Source organism: Columba livia, chromosome Z, assembly GCF_036013475.1.
Source record: "Columba livia isolate bColLiv1 breed racing homer chromosome Z, bColLiv1.pat.W.v2, whole genome shotgun sequence".
Lineage (NCBI taxonomy): Eukaryota > Metazoa > Chordata > Aves > Columbiformes > Columbidae > Columba > Columba livia.
The window spans coordinates 9,483,030-9,503,904 of record NC_088642.1 but is presented as its reverse complement, the minus strand read 5'-3'; the positions used below and the strand labels follow the sequence as shown (position 1 = coordinate 9,503,904).

Genomic DNA, 20,875 nt, shown 5'->3' with positions numbered 1-20,875 from the left:
GCCGGCAGAGCGCGCGCTGCCCGGCGCCGCTCCCCGCCCCTCACGTGGGCGCCGTCCGAGGAGGCGGGTCCTGAGCCGCGGGCTCGCCCAATGGCGCGAGAGCGATGGGGGGCGGCCACCAATGACGGGGCGGGGCGCCGGCAGGGCCCGCCCTCCGGTGCCGGCGGGAGGGAGCGGGCAGCGCGCGGGGCTGCAGCGCCTGCTGCGCGGCCGGAGGCGGCGGGACCGCGCCTGGGTCCGCACCGGCACCGGGCACCGCTCCGCACCGCGACCCCGCACCGGGGCCCGGCGCCGGCACAGCGCTCTGCGCCTGGACACCGCGCCGGGACCCCGCTCCGCACAGGGCCCCGGCTCCGGCAGCGCTGCCCGCCCGCCGGCGGGGTCCCGGCGGTCCTCGGAGCGGTGGTAGGTAGGTAAGGCCGGAGCCCCGCGACGGGCGGGCGGGTTCGGCGGGACCTGTTGCTGCTGCCCGGTGCGCCGCTGCGGGCCGGGGGCTCCGTGAGTGTCCCGTTCCTCGGCGGGGCGGGGGCTACAGGCACCGGGGACCCCCATCATCGGAGCTCAGCCTGACCCGGGTGAAATGCACAAGGGGGGATGCCCTGGCCCCTCACCTGCTGCCCGTCCAGCTGCTCGCCCCGTTTTGCGGTGCGGGACCTCACGGAGGAGTCCAGCCGGCAGGAAAAGCAGGAGGAACGCAAAGAGCTGGGCTAAGTCTGCCAGAAATCACCTCGGGAATGCCCCCGGCAGGGCGGTTTGGTCCGGGATGGAGCAATGGGTCTCCCACCGGGGACACCTCCAGCTTGGTGGCCCTTGCAGGAGCCGGGGGGGACAGCTGGGGTGTGGGGCATTGGAAAGGTCCTCCCAAACAGCGGCTGACTTGGGAGCTGCTGAAGCCTCCAGATCCCATCAGAGCCCTTTGGGTCGCTGCCCAGTGGTGTCCCCACAGCCCTTCCTGGGGGGCTCGAGCAGACAGTCTACTTGTGCTGGTGGTGACCATGACTTTCTCCCTTCCAGGTGCAGGAGGGAGGAGAAAGGACCCCGTGTCCCCACCGACCTGCCAGAGGAGGGGAGGCTGAGGAAGACCTCTGTTCAACCCTTCCCAGCGGTGCAGCAAAGCCAGGACAGTTGCGAGTGGCCAAACAGTGACAGGGTGACGCCGTCCTGCTGCCTGCCTGGCCCCAGCTCCATTCCATCACCGGCACCACCGCCATCCCTTCTGTCCCCTGCCAATGCCAGCAGGTGGAGGCTGCACGCTCGATCGCTGCACTGGTATCCCATGTGTGGGGCTGAGCTGTGGGCTCTACCTTTCCCTGTGGGACAGCGGCCATGGGGGCTGCTCTCTCCACCGGAGCAGTTGTAGCAATTTCTTTTAACTGTGTTATCGTGTTGCTCATCCTCATCCTCTTCCTCATCCTTTGCAAGGCCTGCAGGACCCCCTCATGCCCCAGGAAGAGCCCAGCTTCTGATGTGGATGAGGCAAGGAATGAAGAAAAGTACCTGCTGCAGCCCTGAGCTGCCTGGGGACTTGGGTAACCGGCTGTGCTGAAGACACCACACCAGCCTGGATGCCTGTGCTGGGACTGGGGTGCTGGATGGGGCAGGATGAGAGTAAAGGGGATGTCAAGCTGCTCTCAGGGGCCACGGTGTGGGGCATAGCCTGTTGCCTGCATGGTTTTGGTGTGTGAAGTCCCTGTGGATGCCCACAGTGACCATGGGGATGGAGCAAGAGTGGCTGGGGATGCGCTACGGGGACAATCCTGCCTGTTCCAGTGGCCAGCGAGTGTAGCAGGCGCCCTGCCCTCAAGCACACCCCGTGTTCATGGCCCGGGCCAGTGGTCACCGTGTCGCAGACCTGAGCAGGGCTGGTCAGGGGCTCACAGCAGGGCTGGCACAGGCGCCTGTCCCCGAGCAGGCCCCACCAGCAGAGCAGGTTCGGGTGTCTTTGGGGATGGCCCTGGGGTGCTGTGTAGCCACAGCCTCCGAAGGGCATTTGGCACCCGTCTGCTCTGGCAGGCAGTTTAACGAGCCATGAGAGGGTCTGCATGGTCTGTCTGTTTGTCCCGGGTCTGTCTGTTAGTCCCCTCCAGCGTTAGCACTAACACTGCCAGGCAAATGGCTGCGTGTCTGTGCCTCCCCTCCTGCCTGCTCCCAGCTGAGGTCAGCCGGTGGGATTTGACCTGCCTGCAGGCAGCAGCAGATGTACCCCCATTGGCATCCGCATCCCTGTCTAGAGCAGACTGGGACGGCTTTTTGCTGCGGAGGTGGGAGACACAGGGAGAGATGAGGGTGCCGGGCCAAACAGCACTGAAGGGTCTTCCAGCCCCGATGCTCCCCAGGGACCACAGTGGCTCTGTGGGGAGGGATGCTGGTAGTCTGGCTTGTCTCCAAGCCCGGCAGCTGCCTGCACCTGCCCTGCCTGCAGGGCTGTGGGTTCCAGAAGGCTCTGCCCTGCCCGCCCCAGAGCTGAGCAATAGCCAAGGTCCCTGCTGGCACAGCCGCTGCAATATGGGGATAGAGGGGTGGGCTGTGCTGGGATCCACACGGTCCCTGTGTGGGCTTGGTCAGGCTGGGCAGAGCCTGCGGTTCCTCCCCCTGTCAGGTATAGCTAACGCATCCCTTTGCAGCCGTGTTTTTACTAGACTAATAAACTGATTGTAGGACCCAGGTGGCGTCTCTGAGCTCTGCCCTGGCAAATTTGGGGGAGGCGGTGTGTCCTGCCCATCCTGCAGGGCTGAGCAGCACCTGTACCAGGGCTGGTGGCCAATGTCCCTGCAGGACTGCGGGCAGTTTGCTGGGTGATGGTGACAAGAAAGGGCTCATGTCTACATCCATCTGTGGCTTTTAAATGCTGAGTGAGGAACGTGGCTGGGTATTTCATGCCTGCAGCATGTCCGTCAGCAGGGAGCACACCCCAGCCCCGGTGCTAGAGGCACCAGAGAGTTTCCACGCCATGTCCTTAGGTTGCAGGGATTCTTGCAGGGGACGCAGGCCAGTGGAGCAGATGGAGGAACCCTGCCACCACCCCTGCCTGGTGGAACCAGTGCCTCTGGTCCCCAGTCCCAACAGCTATGTACAAGGCTCCAGCGGTGACAGCCCGTCCCTGCTCATCAGCATGCGGTGAGGCCACCACAGCGCCTGCTGCCACCGCAGCCACCTAGCAGCTAATCCCTCTGCCGCAAAGCACTGGAGCGACAGGGAGACTCTGCAAACCCCGGCGCCCAGTCGTTACCGCAGCTTCCAGCTGGGCAGAGGCGGCTGAGCCCCCCTGGGGAGAGGGGAGCTGTGAGCATCCCGAAACTGGTGGCTGGCAGCTGCTGAGGTACCCTGTTTGCAGTGATGGCATGTTCCTCTGCCACAGAGGAGCGGCCGTGGGGGGGACAGGCCAGGACCCCAGCCACTCTCTGGCTTAGGCTGCCACCCCAAAATCCAGGGGGCTGTGCACAGCTGACCCCACAACTGGCTGTGGGGCTGCAGCTCAGCACTCGTTCTCTCTGGCCACCACTCATGGTGGGACTGGCTGCCATGAGCTGCAGCCCTGAGGTTCCATAGGGGAACCAGCCCTCAGCTGCCCTCCATGGGGCTCTCACCCAGTGCGAGCCCGGCCAAGGGTGGGGAGAGCTGAGGGCTGTGCAGCTCTGGAGGACCGAATGCGGTGAGGTCTGACCCCAGAGATGGCTGCATGCCGCGGCTCTCACAGCACCCCTGTTTATTCGTCTGGGCACGGAGATGAAGTGTTCCCGCTATGCAAAGAGCAGGCAGCCCAGGTCCCGCGGCTTGCCTGCCAAGCAGCCAGCCATCAAAGCCGGGCTTGTTTGGCAGGTGACTCCCAGCAGAGCCATCATTCTCCCCACTCACTCCTCTGTTGTGTTCTCTGGCTCTCTCACCAGTTTAAGCAGCTTGTCCAGCTTCGGAATTTCCACCTCCGGACCCTTCTTAACCTCCTGGCCTTTCTTCTCCTGCAAAGACAGCAAGCAGGGCAGAGCTGTGAGCAGGAGGATGGTGTGGATGGGGAGGGGTCTGTGCAGGGAAGGATTCTGGTCTGCTGTGTCCCAGCTCACAGCCCTTGCTGGGGGCTGATCCACAGGGGATCTCTGTCCCTGTATTTCAAACCCAAGGTGCCAGGAGATGTGTAAAAGCCCCCAGGGTCTGAGGAAGGGCAGTAAGCAAAGGTTTCAAAGGTTTAGGTGGGGATGAGAATGGATCTGTTGATCCACAGTGACACAGACCACATTCTGTCTTTCTCCTCCCAGCTCTGCTCAGCCCTGTGGGACCTGACTGTCCTCTAACCCCCCCAGGTTTTCCCCCAGACACTGGGGACGTGCCAAGGCACGCAAAACTCCCAAAGCAGTCACAGTAATGCAGATGTCCAAACCTTCCCAAAACAGTCCTACCACACACGTTCCATGCCAGTGCTCCTGGGAAAAAGCAGCCCCAGGAGCAGGGATTGTCCCTTTTGCACCCAAATTTGTTTTCCCAGGGGAGCAGGTGGGTGCTGAGAGCCCCTAACCCAAGGGAACGAGTCCCAGGTGGGCTGTTATCCTGTCACTGAGCCTCCCTTGCCCCTGGGCACACCACAAACCTGTCCCTGTGCCTCACCGTGTGCTGCAGTGCCAGCCCGGACACGTGCCCCAGCATTGGTGGTGAGGACAAGCCTGTCCCACAGTCCCCAGCACCCGTCCCAGCCCTCCCAGGGGCTCGCTCCCCAGGTGCTAGAGCAAACCGCCACCATCTTGGCAGAAATCACATAGCATGAGGGAAATAAGCCTGTTCAGTTCAGTCCTCACTTTCTTGGGAGCAGCAGGAGCTTTCAGGGCTGGTGGAGGACAATGTTCCTGCTAAGCACACCAGTGCCACTCATTGCTTTGGGCAGAGCGTGTTCCCAGGCTGTGGGCTACAGCATCAGCATGTTGCTCTCAGTGCAGTGTGAAGTCTTTGGGAAAGTGGTGTCGGGGTTTTGGCTCTCCAGATGCATACGCAGCTGTAGCAGAGGAATTTTCCAACATGCATTCAGCACAACCAGGCCTCCTGCAGCTGATCGTCTACCCCATGGGGTTCCTCCAAAGCAGCATTCACCCGGTCACCTCATCCCTTTGCTCCATGCTGCCTTCTGTTCACAGCCTTCCACTTCACCAGCCTGCTGGCTCTTGTGATGCCGCTAGATTTGGGGAGGGTCCCTGCTCTGGGCCTGGGAAGCTCCTTTGTGCTCAGCGTGCCCCTGAGCATCCCATGAAGCAGATGCTGATCATGTCATGGGCAAGCAGGAGGGCCGGTATCCAGTGTGACAGGCAGGCTTGGGAGAGGTGACAGTGCGTCCCCAACACAAGTGCCACAGCAAGGGGGAACATCACCAGCTGGGCTTGGAGGCAGCACAAGAAAACTACTGTGCCAGCTCTTCTCAGCACCCCCAAAGCACGGTCTGTGCATGGAGATGCCCTCGGGAGACCAAGCGAGCAGCACACAGCGCCAGAGCAAGGAGGCCACTTGCTTTTTTCTCTGCCAGCCTAGAAAAGATCCATTATCCTCCTGCTGAATCAACTCTTCTAATGGCCCCGGGGTGCAGCAATTACAAACACGCACCTTCAGCACTCAAAAGAAATGCCAGGGCACCAGAAAGATAAAGTTGTAGGGCTGCAGGGATGTCACTACATTTCTCTAGCAAATGTGGGCATCACTGAAGGTGAAATGAGTCCCCTGGGGATCCCCGGTCTGCCTCCTTGTTCCAGGCCAGCACAACCCTGACAGAGCAGAGGTTTCCTTGGCTGCCAGAGGGCACGGCTGGGAGGAATGAGGACATGTGGAAACCCCGCTTCTTCCAAGAATACAGCCCTGCTCCTTGCCTGAGAAATGCGATGAGCCATGGTTGTTTTTATTTGCAGAGTCCATCAGTTGCATGCCAGGACGGTGCTGGTTTGTATTAACACCACTAAGTGAGCAATACCGTTGGTAGCCCTGGTCTGGGTGAGCACTGAAAAGGATGTTTGTACTAATGGCCCACGTCACAGCAGAGCATTGCTCTGAGCAAGAGTGTTGGGATAAACACAGCTGCTTGGGGTATTTCAGGACTTAGCTATTTCTGCAGAAAAGCTGCTTTGCTGTCTGACAGCATTCAAAACACTCCCTTCGGCACCCTGTGTCACACACAGCACCACACACAGGTCCTTGGGACAGGCTGAAGAGGCAACTGCTTTGCTCAGATGGGAAAAGGAGATGCTGAAGCCACCATTAAGCAACATACCTCCAACTCAAGCCCTTTGCTCTCCCCACTGGTAGGGTTAGGGAGGGTCTCTGACTGATGCCTTCCAGGTAGTAATGCCCGGTCTGTGGGAACAGTGCTGAAGTCACCAGCCACAGACAAGGCTCAGCTCCTACTCAGCAAGCTGTCCCTAAAACCTTGACTTTCACACTGGCTTGCCTCCTTTGGTGCTTCTGAGCAAGCTGCAACAAAGCCACACGTAAGCTTGTAATGAGCCGTAACCGAACCAGAGCCCTAATTTAACGCCACATAACCAGGCAAGCAGGATGACACAGGGAAGCAAAATTATAATGTCCTTTCAGGGGCACTGGAACGGAAAGTTTCCCTTTATTCCTCCATCTGCCTTTCCCCAGGCGGCTCTGCAGGCTGGCTGGCGGCACCACCACAGCACCACGGCGTTCGCTTGGATGCACATGGCAGCTTCCTACAAATCCAGGGGCTTCACCTGCACCAGGCCTCCGAGGAGCAGCCCTTCTCAGAGCACAGCTGTTGCATTTCCCGGACTGTGTGCGATGCGAGGAAGCGTCACCTCAGTGTGCCAATGGGCCCCCCTCCTGTCGAATGCAGTGGCCAGGTGTGGAAAGGGCACTCACAGGGCTCTGACACCCTCTGGGTAGATAAGCCCATCCTCTGCCTGCATCCTGGCTTACAACACATCCATGGGGCTCATTGGGAGCTGAGAGGGAGCTGTGGCAGAGCACCCCCCCACAGAGCTGACAGATGCAGAGCTGAGTTTACATGGGAGATCTGTCCCTGAGGAGCCCATCGAATGAGTACTAGAGCCACTCACAGGAGCATTTGCATTGATTTTATTGTCAACAGTTCCCAGCAGGAGAGCAAAATGCTCTTGGCTGAAACAGTGATGAGAGACGTGTCAGGAAAGCTCATGGCAGGGGCAGAAAAGGCTCTGCAAGGGAACGGACTCTGGCCTGCGGATGGGGCATGACCCCTGGGAGGTGGGATGGACTGCCTACATGTCCCCATGCTGCTGTGTTCACGGCCAAGTCCTCCATTGCCCTCACACTCCCTTTGCCTTAACCCAAACTCTGCTCTGGCTCTCCAGGCAGGGAAACTGAGGCACGGGGCTCCTGGCCCTGTCAGCAGTGTGGGCACAACTGCTGCCGGACCCTTGATGGTCGCCTCAGCCCCAAAGGTGAGTACTGACACTGGGAGGGAAGCAGCAGGAGGATGACTGAGGTGGAGCCCCAGGGGTGAGGGCAGAGCAAGGACAAGGATTTGGATGAGGACAAGGACTGGCTATTTGAAGACCCCAGATCCCCCACCCTGGAAGCCCCAGCCCCAGCTCTCCCTGCACTGGCACAAAATCAACTCTACATCCAGGGTATGGGACTCATTTAAACTGGATTCCCTGTGTCTTGGCTGATGCTTCCATTCCCTCACTGAACAGTAAACTGCCGAGTTAATAAAACTTTCCCATAAAATCCATTATGCCGGCACTTTTCAGTATCTTTTTTTTCTTTTTTTTTTCCCCATTGGTGGAATAATCATAAAACATCTGCTGCAAGGTTTCAATTAAACAAAGCAAAACATGTTTATGTTAAGATGTTTATGTCTTAAAGTAGCAAAGAACTCAACTATGCTGGCAGAAACATAGAAAAGTCCCTGTAACTGGCCTGGGAGCAGAGGGGACCCTTCCCCTGCTGAGCCCTGGTGGCGGCACAGACCCGGCTCTGCCCTGCTGCCATCGTGACACTGCCAGTGCCGGTCCCTGCCGTTCCCGGCAGGACGGGGTTCCTGGGCACAGCTGTGCTGGGACAGGATCTGGCCACTTCATGAAGCAACTCAGTGACTTAGAACACCAGCTTTCCATGCAAAAGGGGTTTAAGCTTTTACAGATTGATTTTGAAGGGGGTGAGAAGCTCCCAGAAGCCACCAATGGGACTGCCCAATGCTCCCATCCTTACGGGATGGGGCATACAGCCTGCTAGGACTTCTGAAGTATGTTCCTTCTAGAGAAGACTTTTTCTTGTTCCTTCTGCCTTGCTCAGGGGTAGGCCAAGGTGATATCTTCAGGGTAAGGGCTCCTCTATTAGCAATATGCCAGTGACAAGTCCAGCAAAGTTAATGAATGAGAGCAAAGAATAAACATCCCTGAAGCATTTCTGTTGGGAAGACCAAGGAAACCCAAGCTCCTTCATGAACACAGTAAAATTTTCATCACTGGTTCCCCAGGCCACCAACCAAACATGCATCAACAGGGGTGTGTTACGACCTGGAGCCCTGAAGCCTTCCAAAACCTACTCCATCATGGTTCTATTGCAACCTGATGCTGTTATACAGTGGGTAAAGCTGGAGTTATGCTGAGCTGGGGATGGTGTCTGTGCCAGAACCACTTTCGGGCTCTCAAGAAGCCCATTTGCACACAGCAGCAATGTGCTTATCAACCACGGAGACCCTCGAGTCACACTCACAGCCTGATTTGACAGCATTGCTCCTGGCCCGCAGAAGGATTAGCTGACAGACTGGAGATAAGGATTTAGGCTTATTTTGCAACTGTTTGGAAATAAATGACGCAGGAAATGTTCTGCTTGCAGGGAATGAAACCAGCAGAAAAGCCCAGGGGGATGACTGGATTGTTCAGGCATCAGCAACGACACAGGATCATTTGCCTCAAAGATGCTCATCCCTCCAGCTTCCGCTAAAACCTGTGTTGTTCAGGGCAAGCACCTCTCCTTGCTCCAGCTCACATATTTGACTCAGAGATCTCCGCCAGCATCTGCACCAGGCCATGTGCCAAGGCAGACAGGTCTCATGGCCACAAGTGACCTGCCCTTGCTGGCCAGAAGTCCTCGGTGAAGCCCCTGGAACCAGCCAAGACACAACACCGGGATCAGCCTGTGGCTCAGCAGCGCACATCGGCTAATAAAGGCACAGGAGCAAGGGTCAGCAGTATCTGACTGGCAGGAGGTGCGAACAAAATTGGATGAGAGCTGGAAGGGGTTGTGAATATCACTGAGAATAAACCAGAGGGAACTGGGTGACAACCAAGGGACAACCAGGGGATGAGGGCAACAAGGGTCACCTGTATCTAAAAGGTGAGTACCTGCCTGCATCATGCCACACGTCTGGCTGGCCTACAAACACCCATGGGAGAGGGGAGAGACTGTATGATGGAAAGGACAGGCTCTGCAGCAGCACAGAGCTAACAGCAAGGCTCAGCCCTCATCCACGGCCATAAGGGAGAACAGCCGTCACCACAGCTCTGTGTCTGCTCTGCCAGAGGCCAGCTGGGACCCCACACCCCTGCACACCCTCCTTGAAAGTGTTCTCCGGACAAGACATGCACACAGGAGAGGCCAAACCCCTCCCCGTGGGTTCTGGCAGCCTCCGGCAAAGCCATGGAAGAGTTTGGCTTTTGCGCAGATCGGTGCCGCGGTGCGATATTTACTGACCCGCAGCAAGGAGCTCAGGGAATACCGAGCAGTGAGCCTCCGAAGCACGTCGTGGCAAGTTGTGCTAACAGGATTTAATGAGGCATCGCCAGTGCCCTGGGAAAGCACTCTGTGTCCTGATCCGGCTGAACGCCCTGGCTGAGCACAGGAGCTGCTGAACCGCACAGCCCGTCTCACAGCGACCGCAGTGCCGAGCACGGACCCACCGGCCCTGCGGATGAGGAGGGTGCTGGTGGGCACCGAGGGGTGCAAGGTGGGCAAGACCAAGTTCACCTAAGGGCTAAGAAAGGCTTAGCACCAGGCCTTTCTGTTTGGGCTGCCAACAAAGCAATTTGGCTTCCAACCAACCTGAACGTTCCCTGTTCTTGCTAACTCCAGAGCCACGAGCTACGTCTCTGACACACCACTAATTTAGACACCTAAATATAGCCATACAAAGACCACATTTAGCAGCCATGCATGAAAACTTCAGTGACCAAGGCCAAGCTGAGGGCAGAGAGGGCCCATCGCAGTCCCCACAGCTAATCTGAACTGGGAATTACAATGACTTAACTCTTTGTGAATTTACCCCAGTACCAGCCACAGAAACCCACCAAAGCCATTGAAAACAGTTGGTCTTCTGCATTTTCTGGGTTCAAAACAGGGATGTGGTTATATCCTCAGTTCACTTATCACCAAAAAATATCTTTAAAGTGAAGGATTAAAATTTATCCTTAGTTATCCAGATACATTATGGTCTGAAATGGTCCCAATGAGCAAATAGCCCTAACTTAGCCCTGAACAGATGCTGTGATTGGGAAGTACCAGCAACAGGTTCTCTGCTCCTTCAGGAGGTCACACTGCAATCTGGCTGCACTCTGACTGTGGGTATTGTATGTGTGTGTGTGAGGTGGAGAACAGCTTTGCCTTTAGGCATGGTTACCCTCCATCACTGAGACAAGCCAACAGCAGCCAGCTCAACGGAGCAGCCTAGTGAGATTCTAAACTCCTCACAAGGTGCATGGAAAAGATTTTCAGTCATATCAGTTCACCAATTTAGTGCTAAGCACTGAGAATAACCATTTTGTGCTCAGCAAGCAAGATAATTACCCTCCCCTGACCCTCAGAGGTCTCTAAAAGGGCTGGAGTGGAGTAAAAAGCCAAAAAGCTTTTGCCTCCAGCCACAACACATTCTGGAGTGTGGGTTTCATTTACATGGCAGCATCACCTGGAGCAGGGCTAGGAGGGGTTAGTCCACTAGTCAGCCCCAGTTTACAGTGGGAGCAGCTACTTTTAAATTGCTTCTGACAGATGCTTGTCCAGCACTTGACCCAGACCCTGGGGTGCCTGGCACAACATGCCATGAGCAGTGGATTGTCACACTCTACTCCCATCACCTGTGTGGCTATTTCTTTTGAAAATCCCCTGGGATGGTGCTGCCAACCAATCCTCTGGTGATGGCTGCCAGCAAATCCCTCTCACACCTGCCAGAACAGAATCACAGAATCATAGAATGTGAGGGATTGGAAGGGACCTCGAAAGCTCATCCAGTCCAATCCCCCTACCGGAGCAGGAACACCCAGATGAGGTTACACAGGAAGGTGTCCAGGCGGGTTTTGAATGTCTCCAGAGAAGGAGACTCCACAACCTCCCTGGGCAGCCTGTTCCAGTGTCTGTCACCCTCACTGAGAAGAAGTTTCTTCTCAAATTTAAGTGGAACCTCCTGTGTTCCAGTTTGTACCCATTACCCCTTGTCCTATCATTGGTTGTCACCGAGAAGAGCCTGGCTCCATCCTCATGACACTCACTCTTTACATATTTATAAACATGAATGAGTCACCTTTCAGTCTCCTCTTCTCCAGGCTAAAGAGCCCCAGCTCCCTCAGCCTTTCCTCATAAGGGAGATGTTTCACTCCCTTCACCATCTTCGTTGCTCTGCGCTGGACTCTCTCCCTGTCCTTTTGGAACTGAGGGCCCAGAACTGGACACAATATTCCAGGTGTGGTCTCACCAGGGCAGAGTAGAGGGGGAGGAGAACCTCTCTTGACCTACTAACCACCCCCTTCCAATACACCCCAGGTGCCATTGGCCTTCCTGGCCACAAGGGCACAGTGCTGGCTCATGGTCATCCTGCTGTCCACCAGGACCCCCAGGTCCCTTTCCCCTACGCTGCTCTCTAACAGGTCGTTCCCCAACTTATACTGGCACCCAGGGTTGTTCCTACCCAGATACAAGACTCTACACTTGCCCTTGTTATATTTCATTAAATTTTTCCCCGCCCAACTCTCCAGAACCCTTTGCCTGAGTCTTTTCCTGCTGTCTCATAACCTCAGAGTGCCACTTTCATTACCCTGCCAGCCCAGGACCTCTTGAGGGGTGCACATCTCTGTGCATGCCCCTGCTTCCAGCCTCTTGGCTGGACGTGTTTGTTGTCCTTGCTGCTCTCCTATTCCTCATGTCTTTCAAGCCTGATACCCCAAATCGGAGCTGAGGCCTTTGCACTGCTAACTGGTGCAATGGGATCAGCTTGTGTCCTGCTCACCCTTCTCTTTTCCTGTTCACCCTGATCTTTTTCTGTTCATCTCCCTGGTCGATTATTCCCACCTTCTTTCCCTCTTCTCCCATTTTCCCTCCATCCTCACAAAGAGTATCCTGTTTACTTCAGGCTGTGTCTCCCATCTGCCACAAATTAAACGACTTGCACAGCTTCTCTCCACCTGCTGCACAGGAAACGGCCAGGCAAATGATGAATGCTGTACGAACACTCCCAGGCCTGGAAACCAGATACGCTATTAGTCTGGACTGTGTGGGACGTCACACTAAATCGCATCAGCTAAGACTCACGCTGCAGCATGTAAATCAGGGCTTAAATGGGGTCAGCGAGAAGGTGGATGTAGCATGGGAAATCCTGCAGCAAGAGATACTGCTCTTCCCCAGATCCCACCCCACTACAGCTGAGAAATCCCATTCTGCTCCAGAGACAGACAAGGCTCAGCTGCACCCCACCGCTGTGCCCCTTTGCTGTAGGATCTCCTGGTCAGCAGCTTTCCTGGTGTAAATCCCTTCTGGAGACAGGCCTGGCACAGTGCTGCTTGGTGGAGGTTGCTCATCGCTGCCTGTTGAGGCATCTCGTGCCTCTGAGCCTGCGCAGCCTGCAGTGATGATGGGGTTGTGTTAGTGTTGTCCATAGTGACCAAACAGCACTGGCCTGCTCCTAAGTGTCTAAATAAGAACTGTACAGGGAAAAAGAGGAGTCAGCCTGGCCTGACTGCAAATGCAGGACCCAAGTACTGTGTATCAGCCAGAAGCAGACAGGATAGAGCAACACAGAAGACAGGCAGCGATGTGCCGGGAGGCTGCTCAGGGAATGCCGCCTGGGGCACAGGCGTGGGCATTTCACTTCCTTCTGAGAGACACTTCCAGTGGTGAGCAGGTCTGCCCTGACCTGATCAACGATTGCTCTGCAGGAGGCAACTCGGGGCAGACCTGGATATCGGCTCCCTGGCATGCACTGATGGGGATGGCGACAGAGCTGGAGTTGGGGATGCTCCAGAATACCCAAACTTCACTTGCACCAGTGACCTGTCCCTGCCCGTGTCTCACTCTGGCCCTGCCACCCAGAACCATGGAATATCCCTGTTCCTGTCTGCAGGTAAAGATGAGGTGCACCCTGCCTAAATGCAGATCTACAGCCTGTGTTGGGGTACGCTGTACAGGCAAGACACAATCATTTTAATGATGATGCAGTCCTAAGATGCTGATCTGGCTTCAACCCAAGTCTTTGTACTAAGCTCCTTGACATCCTATTTAGAAAAGCATTATTAAAATCTAATTGCTTCATGCATACATTGCTGTTTTAGTTATAACAGAAGCAGAAGAGAGATGAGACCAGTAACCAGTCTCTCTGATGCTAATAGATGTCTGAAGAAGGAACTGGCCAAGGGAAAAACCAATTAAACATCATCCATGGAAAACAGAGGAGTATATTCCTAGTGATTGTCCATGCTTACAACAGCACAGTCACAGTGTGGCCAGGGTTGGCCTCCCTAAACTGCACTTTTATTTGAGTCACTGACCAGGATGCTACACCTGAATTAATTTTACATGTTTGCTGCTGTGCCCCTGTTGTATCAAAATATAATTACTTCAGTGCCATAGACATGTTAAACCCATCTGCTCAGCTGGCTGCTGAAACTAATGGAGCTTCTTTGCAATAGAGAATTGCAAAATAATGGCAGGCTGTGAAGAAAACAATGTAGAAGTCATTAAGGTCCTTAAGGAAAGCACTTCCCAAGGCAAAACCAGGACAATTGCTCAGCAAGTCTCACCAGTACCAAAGACAGAACAAGGTTAACCAGCAGCTGACAGCTTCAGCGAGACTGTGGCCAAGCTGGCAGCAGCATCTATCTGGCAATTAATTGCCAGACTCAAGGACTAGAAGTATCTTATTAGCAGAGGTTGTCTGAAGCTGTTGCACATCACTAAGCGGACAGATCTGATACATTAAAAGAAAAACAGCAGTACAAAGCTTGTCACCTTACTGAGGTTGAAAGCCTCAACACAACAGCAAATGTGGCCTGATCCTCACCCCACTCTTTGTGTTGCTGGAGCTGGAACAGAGGGGAACGGCTGGGGCAATGCTGTTAGGCAAGCAGCTTTTGTCCTGGAGGGACCTTAGAGGAGATATCTGTCTCCTTGGTGGAGATGGTAGAGATCCTGCCACACCTGGATACCAGTTCTGGCTGCAGATTACCCCAGCATGGTCAGATCATCATCTCAGGAGAGGTCACTTCTTCCCGGGCTCTCCTGCTTCTGTTCTGATCAGATCCCATGCATGGATCCTCCTGGTATCCTCCTGGTGTGAGGAGCTCCCTGACACCTAGATATGTTGTTAGGTTGCAGATCTGGGAGCAAGCAATAAAGACTGAACAGAAATGTGGTGATGTTTTTGAGAGTCCTCAATATGCTAAACAAAATTGTTTTTCTCCAGCAGCATGGAGGACATGCCTAAACCAACCTAGAGGAATGGTGGAAGCCATTGCTTTGTAGAAACAACAGCAATCTCAATGGAATGAGGCAGCATACTTCATCCACTTATATCACAGTATCACACAGTATCACAGTATGTTTGGGATTGGAAGGGACCTCAAAAGCTCATCCAGTCCAATCCCCCTGCTGGAGCAGGAACGCCCAGGTGAGGTCACACAGGAACATGTCCAGGCGGGTTTTGAATGTCTCCAGAGAAGGAGACTCCACAACCTCCCTGGGCAGCCTGTTCCAGTGCTCTGTCACCCTCACTGAGAAGAAGTTTTTCCTCAAATTTAAGTGGAACCTCTTGTGTTCCAGCTTGATCCCATTACCCCTTGTCCTATCATTGTTTGCCACCGGGAAGAACCTGGCTCCATCCTCATGGCACTCACCCTTTATATATTTATAAACATTAATAAGGTTCCCCCTTAGTCTCCTCTTCTCCAAGCCAAAGATACCCAGCTCCCTCAGCCTTTTCTCATACGGGAGGTGCTCCACTCCCTTCATCATCTTCATTGCGCTACGCTGGACCCTCTCCAGCAGTTCCCTGTCCTTCTTGAACTGAGGGACCCAGAACTGGACACAATATTCCAGATGGGGTCTCACCAGGGTGGAGTAGAGGGGAAGGAGGACCTCTCTCGATCTACTAACCACCCCCCTTGTAATACACCCCAGGATGCCATTGGCCTTCCTGGCCACAAGGGCACAGTGCTGGCTCATGGTCATTCTCTTGTCCATCAGGACCCCCAGGTCCCTTTCCCCTACACTGCTCTCTAATATGTAATTTCCCAACCTATACTGGAACCTGGGGTTGTTCCTGCCCAGATGCAGGACTCTACACTTTCCCTTGTTAAATTTCATCAGGTTATTCCCCACCCAACACTCCAGCCTGTCCAGGTCCCACTGGATGGCAGCACAGCCTTCTGATGTGTCCCCCACTCCTCCCAGCTTAGTGTCATCAGCAAACTTGCTGATAGTACACTCAATTCCCTCATCCAAATCGTTAATGAATATATTGAATAATATCGGCCCCAGTACTGACCCCTGAGGCACTCCACTAGATACTGGCCTCCAACTAGATTCCGCACCATTGACTACCACTCTCTGGCTTCTCTCCTTAAGCCAGTTTGCAACCCACCTCACTACTCTATTGTCTAGACCACACCTCCTCAACTTAGCTGTGAGGATGCTGTGGGAGACTGTGTCAAAGGCTTTACTGAAGTCAAGGTAGACCACATCCACCGCTCTGCCATCGTCCATCCACCTTGTTACATTCTCATAAAAGGCTATGAGGTTGGTCAAGCATGACTTACCCTTGGTAAAGCCATGCTGACTGCCCCTAATAACCCTCTTATCCTTGATATGCCTTGAGATGGCACCAAGGATAAGCTGTTCCATTACTTTCCCAGGGACAGAGGTGAGGCTGACCGGTTTATAATCACCCGGGTCCTCCTTCTTGCCCTTTTTGATGACTGGAGTGACATTTGCTTTCCTCCAGTCCTCGGGCACCTCCTCCGTTTCCCAAGACTTGGCAAAGATGATGGAGAGCGGTCCAGCAATGACTTCAGCCAGCTCCCTCAGCACCCACGGATGCATCCCATCTGGACCCATGGATTTATGGATGTCCAGACTATTTAATTGCTCCCTAACCCAGTCCTCATCGACTAAAGCAAACTCCTCTATTGACCTGGCTTCATCCGGGGTCTCAGGGGTACAGGGCTCCCCAGGACAGCCTCCGGCAGAGTAGACAGAGACAAAGAAGGCATTCAGTAATTCTGCCTTCTCTGTATCTTCTGCCACCAGGGCACCCACCCCACTCATCAGTGGGCCTACATTGCCCACTGCTTCTCCTGCAAAACAGTTAACCATGTGGATGCTATGTGTAAAAGTGCTATGAGATGCAGCCACCACAAATGGCAAGACATGGTGGTTTCTCCAGGCACTTTGCTGATCGTGCTTTTCCCCCTCACTGCAGGGGAGTGCTCAGCATCATTTGAGAGCAAAGTGAGACGCAGCACAGCAGGGGATGAGCCCACTGCGCTGCTGCATGCCCGGCACTGCGCAAGTGCCTTGGCATCAAGAACAGTCCTGAAAATAGATGTTTTCACAGCTGGCAAACAAGCAGAAAACAAAAGAAAGACAGAAAGGGGCCACTTGTGCTCAGAAAATTAAATCCAAATTTAATTCCAGTAATTATACTTTCATTAACACTCTATTTGCCATAAAGATGCATAAAATTTCTAAGTGAGAGCTGCAATTGATCTGAAGGTGAGAGGAAGGTAATTCGGAAAATAGTGCCAGCCTCTCCCTAGCCTGTAAAATGCTTAAGAAGCCTGGATCATTGTGAATGGTTATTGTTCGTAATTTAACTTCCCCAGCAACCATCTGTAAATGAGCCAGAAACCCAGTGAGAGCAGCAGAGAACCTGTAACAGAGCTGATTTATTCCAGCAGCCCCTGATTTAACCACAGACAAATGCAATGTTTCCTGTGTGACCATCTGGGGCTTGGATGCTATTGTGGTGAACACGAGTCAAACTTTCACTTCACTCCCTGCTGGAATCACACCACGTTGCAGGCATGGTATTACCAACCATGTTGGGCTCATTAACATAATTCTGAGTCCTTGGACTGCAGGAACTTGGTCTGGGCTTTGCACTGAAGCAGGATTGAGCACAGCTGAGGTCAGCCCTGGCAGATGTTTTGGTTACTTTGCGAAGGTCTTCACTGAATTGACCTTCTTGACTTCAGTCCATCTCTCCAGTGTTTTCAAGTCATGTGGAGAACTGACGCTAAGTCTTCTAAAGTCCTTGTGACCCTTCATGCCCCCAGGGCTTCTCAAGAATTTATAAGTGGACTCTGTGCTAGATCATCCAAGGCATGAATGGGAAATTTGAAATGCCAGTGAGGACACCAACCAACACCCTCAAAATAAATCTGCAGACTGTTCAGAGATTTCATTCCAGCTATCCCACTGATAACCAGTTCTTTTGGGGTGATTTTTTCAGCCTGTTACTCTTCCCACTTCTGGCATAACCTTTGCAATCTCCTGTCTTAGTTCAGCCATACACTTGTCATGTGGATTGGCATCAGAAGTCTGAAGAAAGGTGACTATACAACCACAGAGCAAGTTCCCTTAGGAGACACAGGTAAAGCCAAGGATGGCTACAGAGGCTGAGGGTGAGAACCACACTCAACCCCTGTGTAATGCTATAGTATAAGAGTATAAGAGTCAGTCTAATAAGAAGCCTAAGTGTCCAATATTTCCTGCCGTACAATGGGTAAAGCTTCAGCAGGTTTTGTCCAGAAGGCTGCAACACGGGCAGGCAGCTCCAGCCCAGAATGTGCTAATTAAGAAACACTAGGTAAGCGTTAATGAAAGAAGCATTCGGAGGTGGAAGGAAGCAGAGGGTGAGCCCCTCTCACCTCCTGTCCCCAGTGCGATGTGTTGCCACATCCTCAGTCACTGGAAGAAAAAGAAAGGAGCTTTCTGGGGAGGAAATAAATAAGATAAGGAGAAGATGGCTATGCTGGCTCAGTGCTTCTGTTCTCTGCCCCTGGTGATCAAAAACAGACTGTAAAAAGTCTTAATTTCAGCTAATGGATAGGTGAGTTCCAGTTTCACCTATGGAAAGAGAGGCAGAAGGTAGTTTAAGGGCTGAACTTAGATGTTGATAAACCAGACTCAGTCCAGCAGAGACTACCAGGATTGTTGAGGCCTGGAGGATTTGCACTGAGGAGACACTAAGTGTTGCTGGGCTTGTTCAGCCTGGAGGAGAGATGTTTTGGGTGACCTAACAGGAGCGCACCACCACCCAAGAGGAGGATATCTAGAAGACAGAGACAGGCTCTTTACAGGGGTGCACACCAGGTGAACAAGGCACAACAACCATAACCTGAAATAGGGAAAGGTTCAACATGACATAAGGAAGTTTTTCTCCACAGTGAGTCAGCCAGTAGAACAGGGCTCCAGAGAAGCTGTGGGATCTCCAGCCCTGGAGTTTTTCAAGAGAAGCCTCAGCCCTGAGCAACTTTGTCTGATCTCAGGTCTGTTCCTGCTTTGAGCTTGAGGTTGGTTTAGACACCTCCCAACATCCCTTCCAGCCTGAATGTGCTTGTGGCTCTGCAATCCCAGGATGTTCTTCCTGTGTAGTGAAAGATGAGTTTTGCATCTCTACACTATTCTGTTGTTGTGCTCTTGTTGCAGACAGCATTTCTAAGTAAACGTTCTCTTAACCATACATCGCTCATAGTGTTGGGAGCATGTAGAGCAATCCAGCCCTCAGTGGGGCAATTCGCATCCCCTGGGGAATGCTGGCACATTGCACTGTAAAATGTGACAAACTCCTCACCAGTCTCCTCCCAAGGTATCTAAAGGTCGATGATGCTGTACAGACTAGTTTAAATGTGCATATTAGAAGAGTAAAGAGCCGAAGAAGGTCACCCAGTGACAAATTATGACCAGGAAGCACTGTAGAAAACACATGGAAAGGCAGACAGCTAGAGGACCAAGGAGGAAGCTGGACTCAGATTCTTTGAGATCTGAAACCACACAGATCAGAAAGTGAGGACTGTTTTCCTGTGGGAAAACTCCAACCTGGAGTAAAAGGAGACCTTATGTGCTTTCCAGGCATGTGGGACAGGGATATAGTTTCCCACTAGGATAATCTCAGTGGCAGAAAAAGGGATAATGTTGATTTTATGTCAGCCCATGCTCACAGTTATCATAACACGTTATTGTCTCTGAGTGCCTACAGTTTGATTGTTTAACACGAGCTAATAAATAGGCCACACTCAAGAGAATTGAAGAGTTCAGAAGTCTGTTAGTCTCTTCATACGCAGCTACCTGATCTGCTCCAGGCTGTGATTACCTCTTATAAAGATGTGACTTTCCATCTATTATGCTGCCCATCAATCCCCAGTCATTTCAAGATCAAAAGCAGAAGTAGATTTAATAGATTTTAAGCCCAGAAGTAACTGTTATGCTTCACACAGCCTCAATCAGTAAACTCGTCACACCAATGACTCCTCTTGGAGCTAAAGCACATCTTCAGTAAAAGACAAGGAGTTTCAACCTGAAGGATTTTAAAGGATATAGACAAGTTAGTGCCGTGCTAAATATGTGTGCTCTAGTCCTTGTTTGAATTTGGTCAGCTGCCAAATCCCATTATATCTCTTTCTGCTAATTTAAAGAGGCTTCCACTGTTGCAAATCCTTTCCCATGCAGGTGCTTCTAGGCTCAAAGCAAGCTATGGTTTAATTTGTTGGTGAGGTCCTAAAAAGCTCCTTGAAATTCTGTTTCCCAGACCTTAGATAAACCCTCTCACTCTTTCCAGACTTAGTTTGCATTTTTTGCTAATCAATCAATCAATCAATCAATCACCTCCACTGAAGTGTCAGCCCTGGATGTGTGCAATGCAGACTGTGATGGATTTATTAATGTCGCTCCCAAACGGTTGGCCCTGGTTTTGCTTCTGATCTGAATTACTCCAGCGAAGAAGCCAGACTCTGTGTTTGGCTTGATGTTTCACTGTCATGCTGGGACTTCACGCTTTCCTTTACAACCTTCAAGCCTCGTTCAGCACTTCAGTTTCAAGATGCAACCCCAGAGCTCTGAGTACAGTTTGCATGGGATTTATACCCATCCTTTGTCACCTTGCCTCTAGCTGTGCTCTGAAGAGCTGAAGCAACTGAGTCCTGTAGCCTGGCCTCTGAGACCATCTTGCTGCTAGTGCTATTTACCAAGCAGCAGCACTCTGATGTCACACTGACAGCACTACCAACAGGAGCGGGGTCACGAAAAACCCTGGTGAACCTTGCCAGACTCATCTGTAGTGGGCAGAGACCCCTGCCTACAGTTACCTTTAAAGATCATAGAATCATGGAATGGTTTGGGTAGAGCAGGACCTTTAAAGATCATCTAGTCCATGCCCCTGCCATGAGCAGGGACATCTTCACCCAGATCAGGTTGCTCAGAGCCCCATACAGCCTGGCCTGGGTTGCCTCCAGGGATGGGGCATCCACCACCTCTCTCGGCAACCTGGGCCAGTGTGTCACCTTTAAAGATCTGCTGGTCCCAGCTCCCTTTAGCTGAATTCATGCTGGTTTTGTGTGGTGCTTTTTCTTTTAAACATGGTGTTTATTTTTAAGAAAAAGTCTATGCTGAACTATTATTCCAGGATATAAATAATATCTTGCAACAG

General features: G+C 53.0%; 2 protein-coding genes across 2 annotated transcripts in view; one reads left to right on the top strand and one right to left on the bottom strand.

The window, feature by feature from the left end:
• The first annotated feature begins 1,326 nt into the window (after nt 1-1,326).
• ENHO (energy homeostasis associated) lies at nt 1,327-2,664 on the top strand. The gene has a single exon (XM_005507786.3). It carries the CDS (start codon nt 1,327-1,329, stop codon nt 1,510-1,512), a length of 186 nt encoding a protein of 61 aa, XP_005507843.1. The 3' UTR covers nt 1,513-2,664.
• Nucleotides 2,665-3,689: 1,025 nt separating this feature from the next.
• DNAI1 (dynein axonemal intermediate chain 1) overlaps nt 3,690-20,875 on the bottom strand; it is a 152,393-nt gene continuing 135,207 nt past the window's right edge. Inside the window, exon 20 of the mRNA XM_065047044.1 lies at nt 3,690-3,956. Coding sequence (XP_064903116.1) covers nt 3,852-3,956 — 105 coding nt within the window. The 3' untranslated portion in view covers nt 3,690-3,851. The remainder of the gene's footprint in view (nt 3,957-20,875) is intronic.

What these genes read in the sequence shown, in the direction of transcription:
- ENHO (XM_005507786.3), top strand. Translation starts at nt 1,327, where the DNA reads ATGGGGGCTGCTCTCTCCACCGGAGCAGTTGTAGCAATTTCTTTTAAC.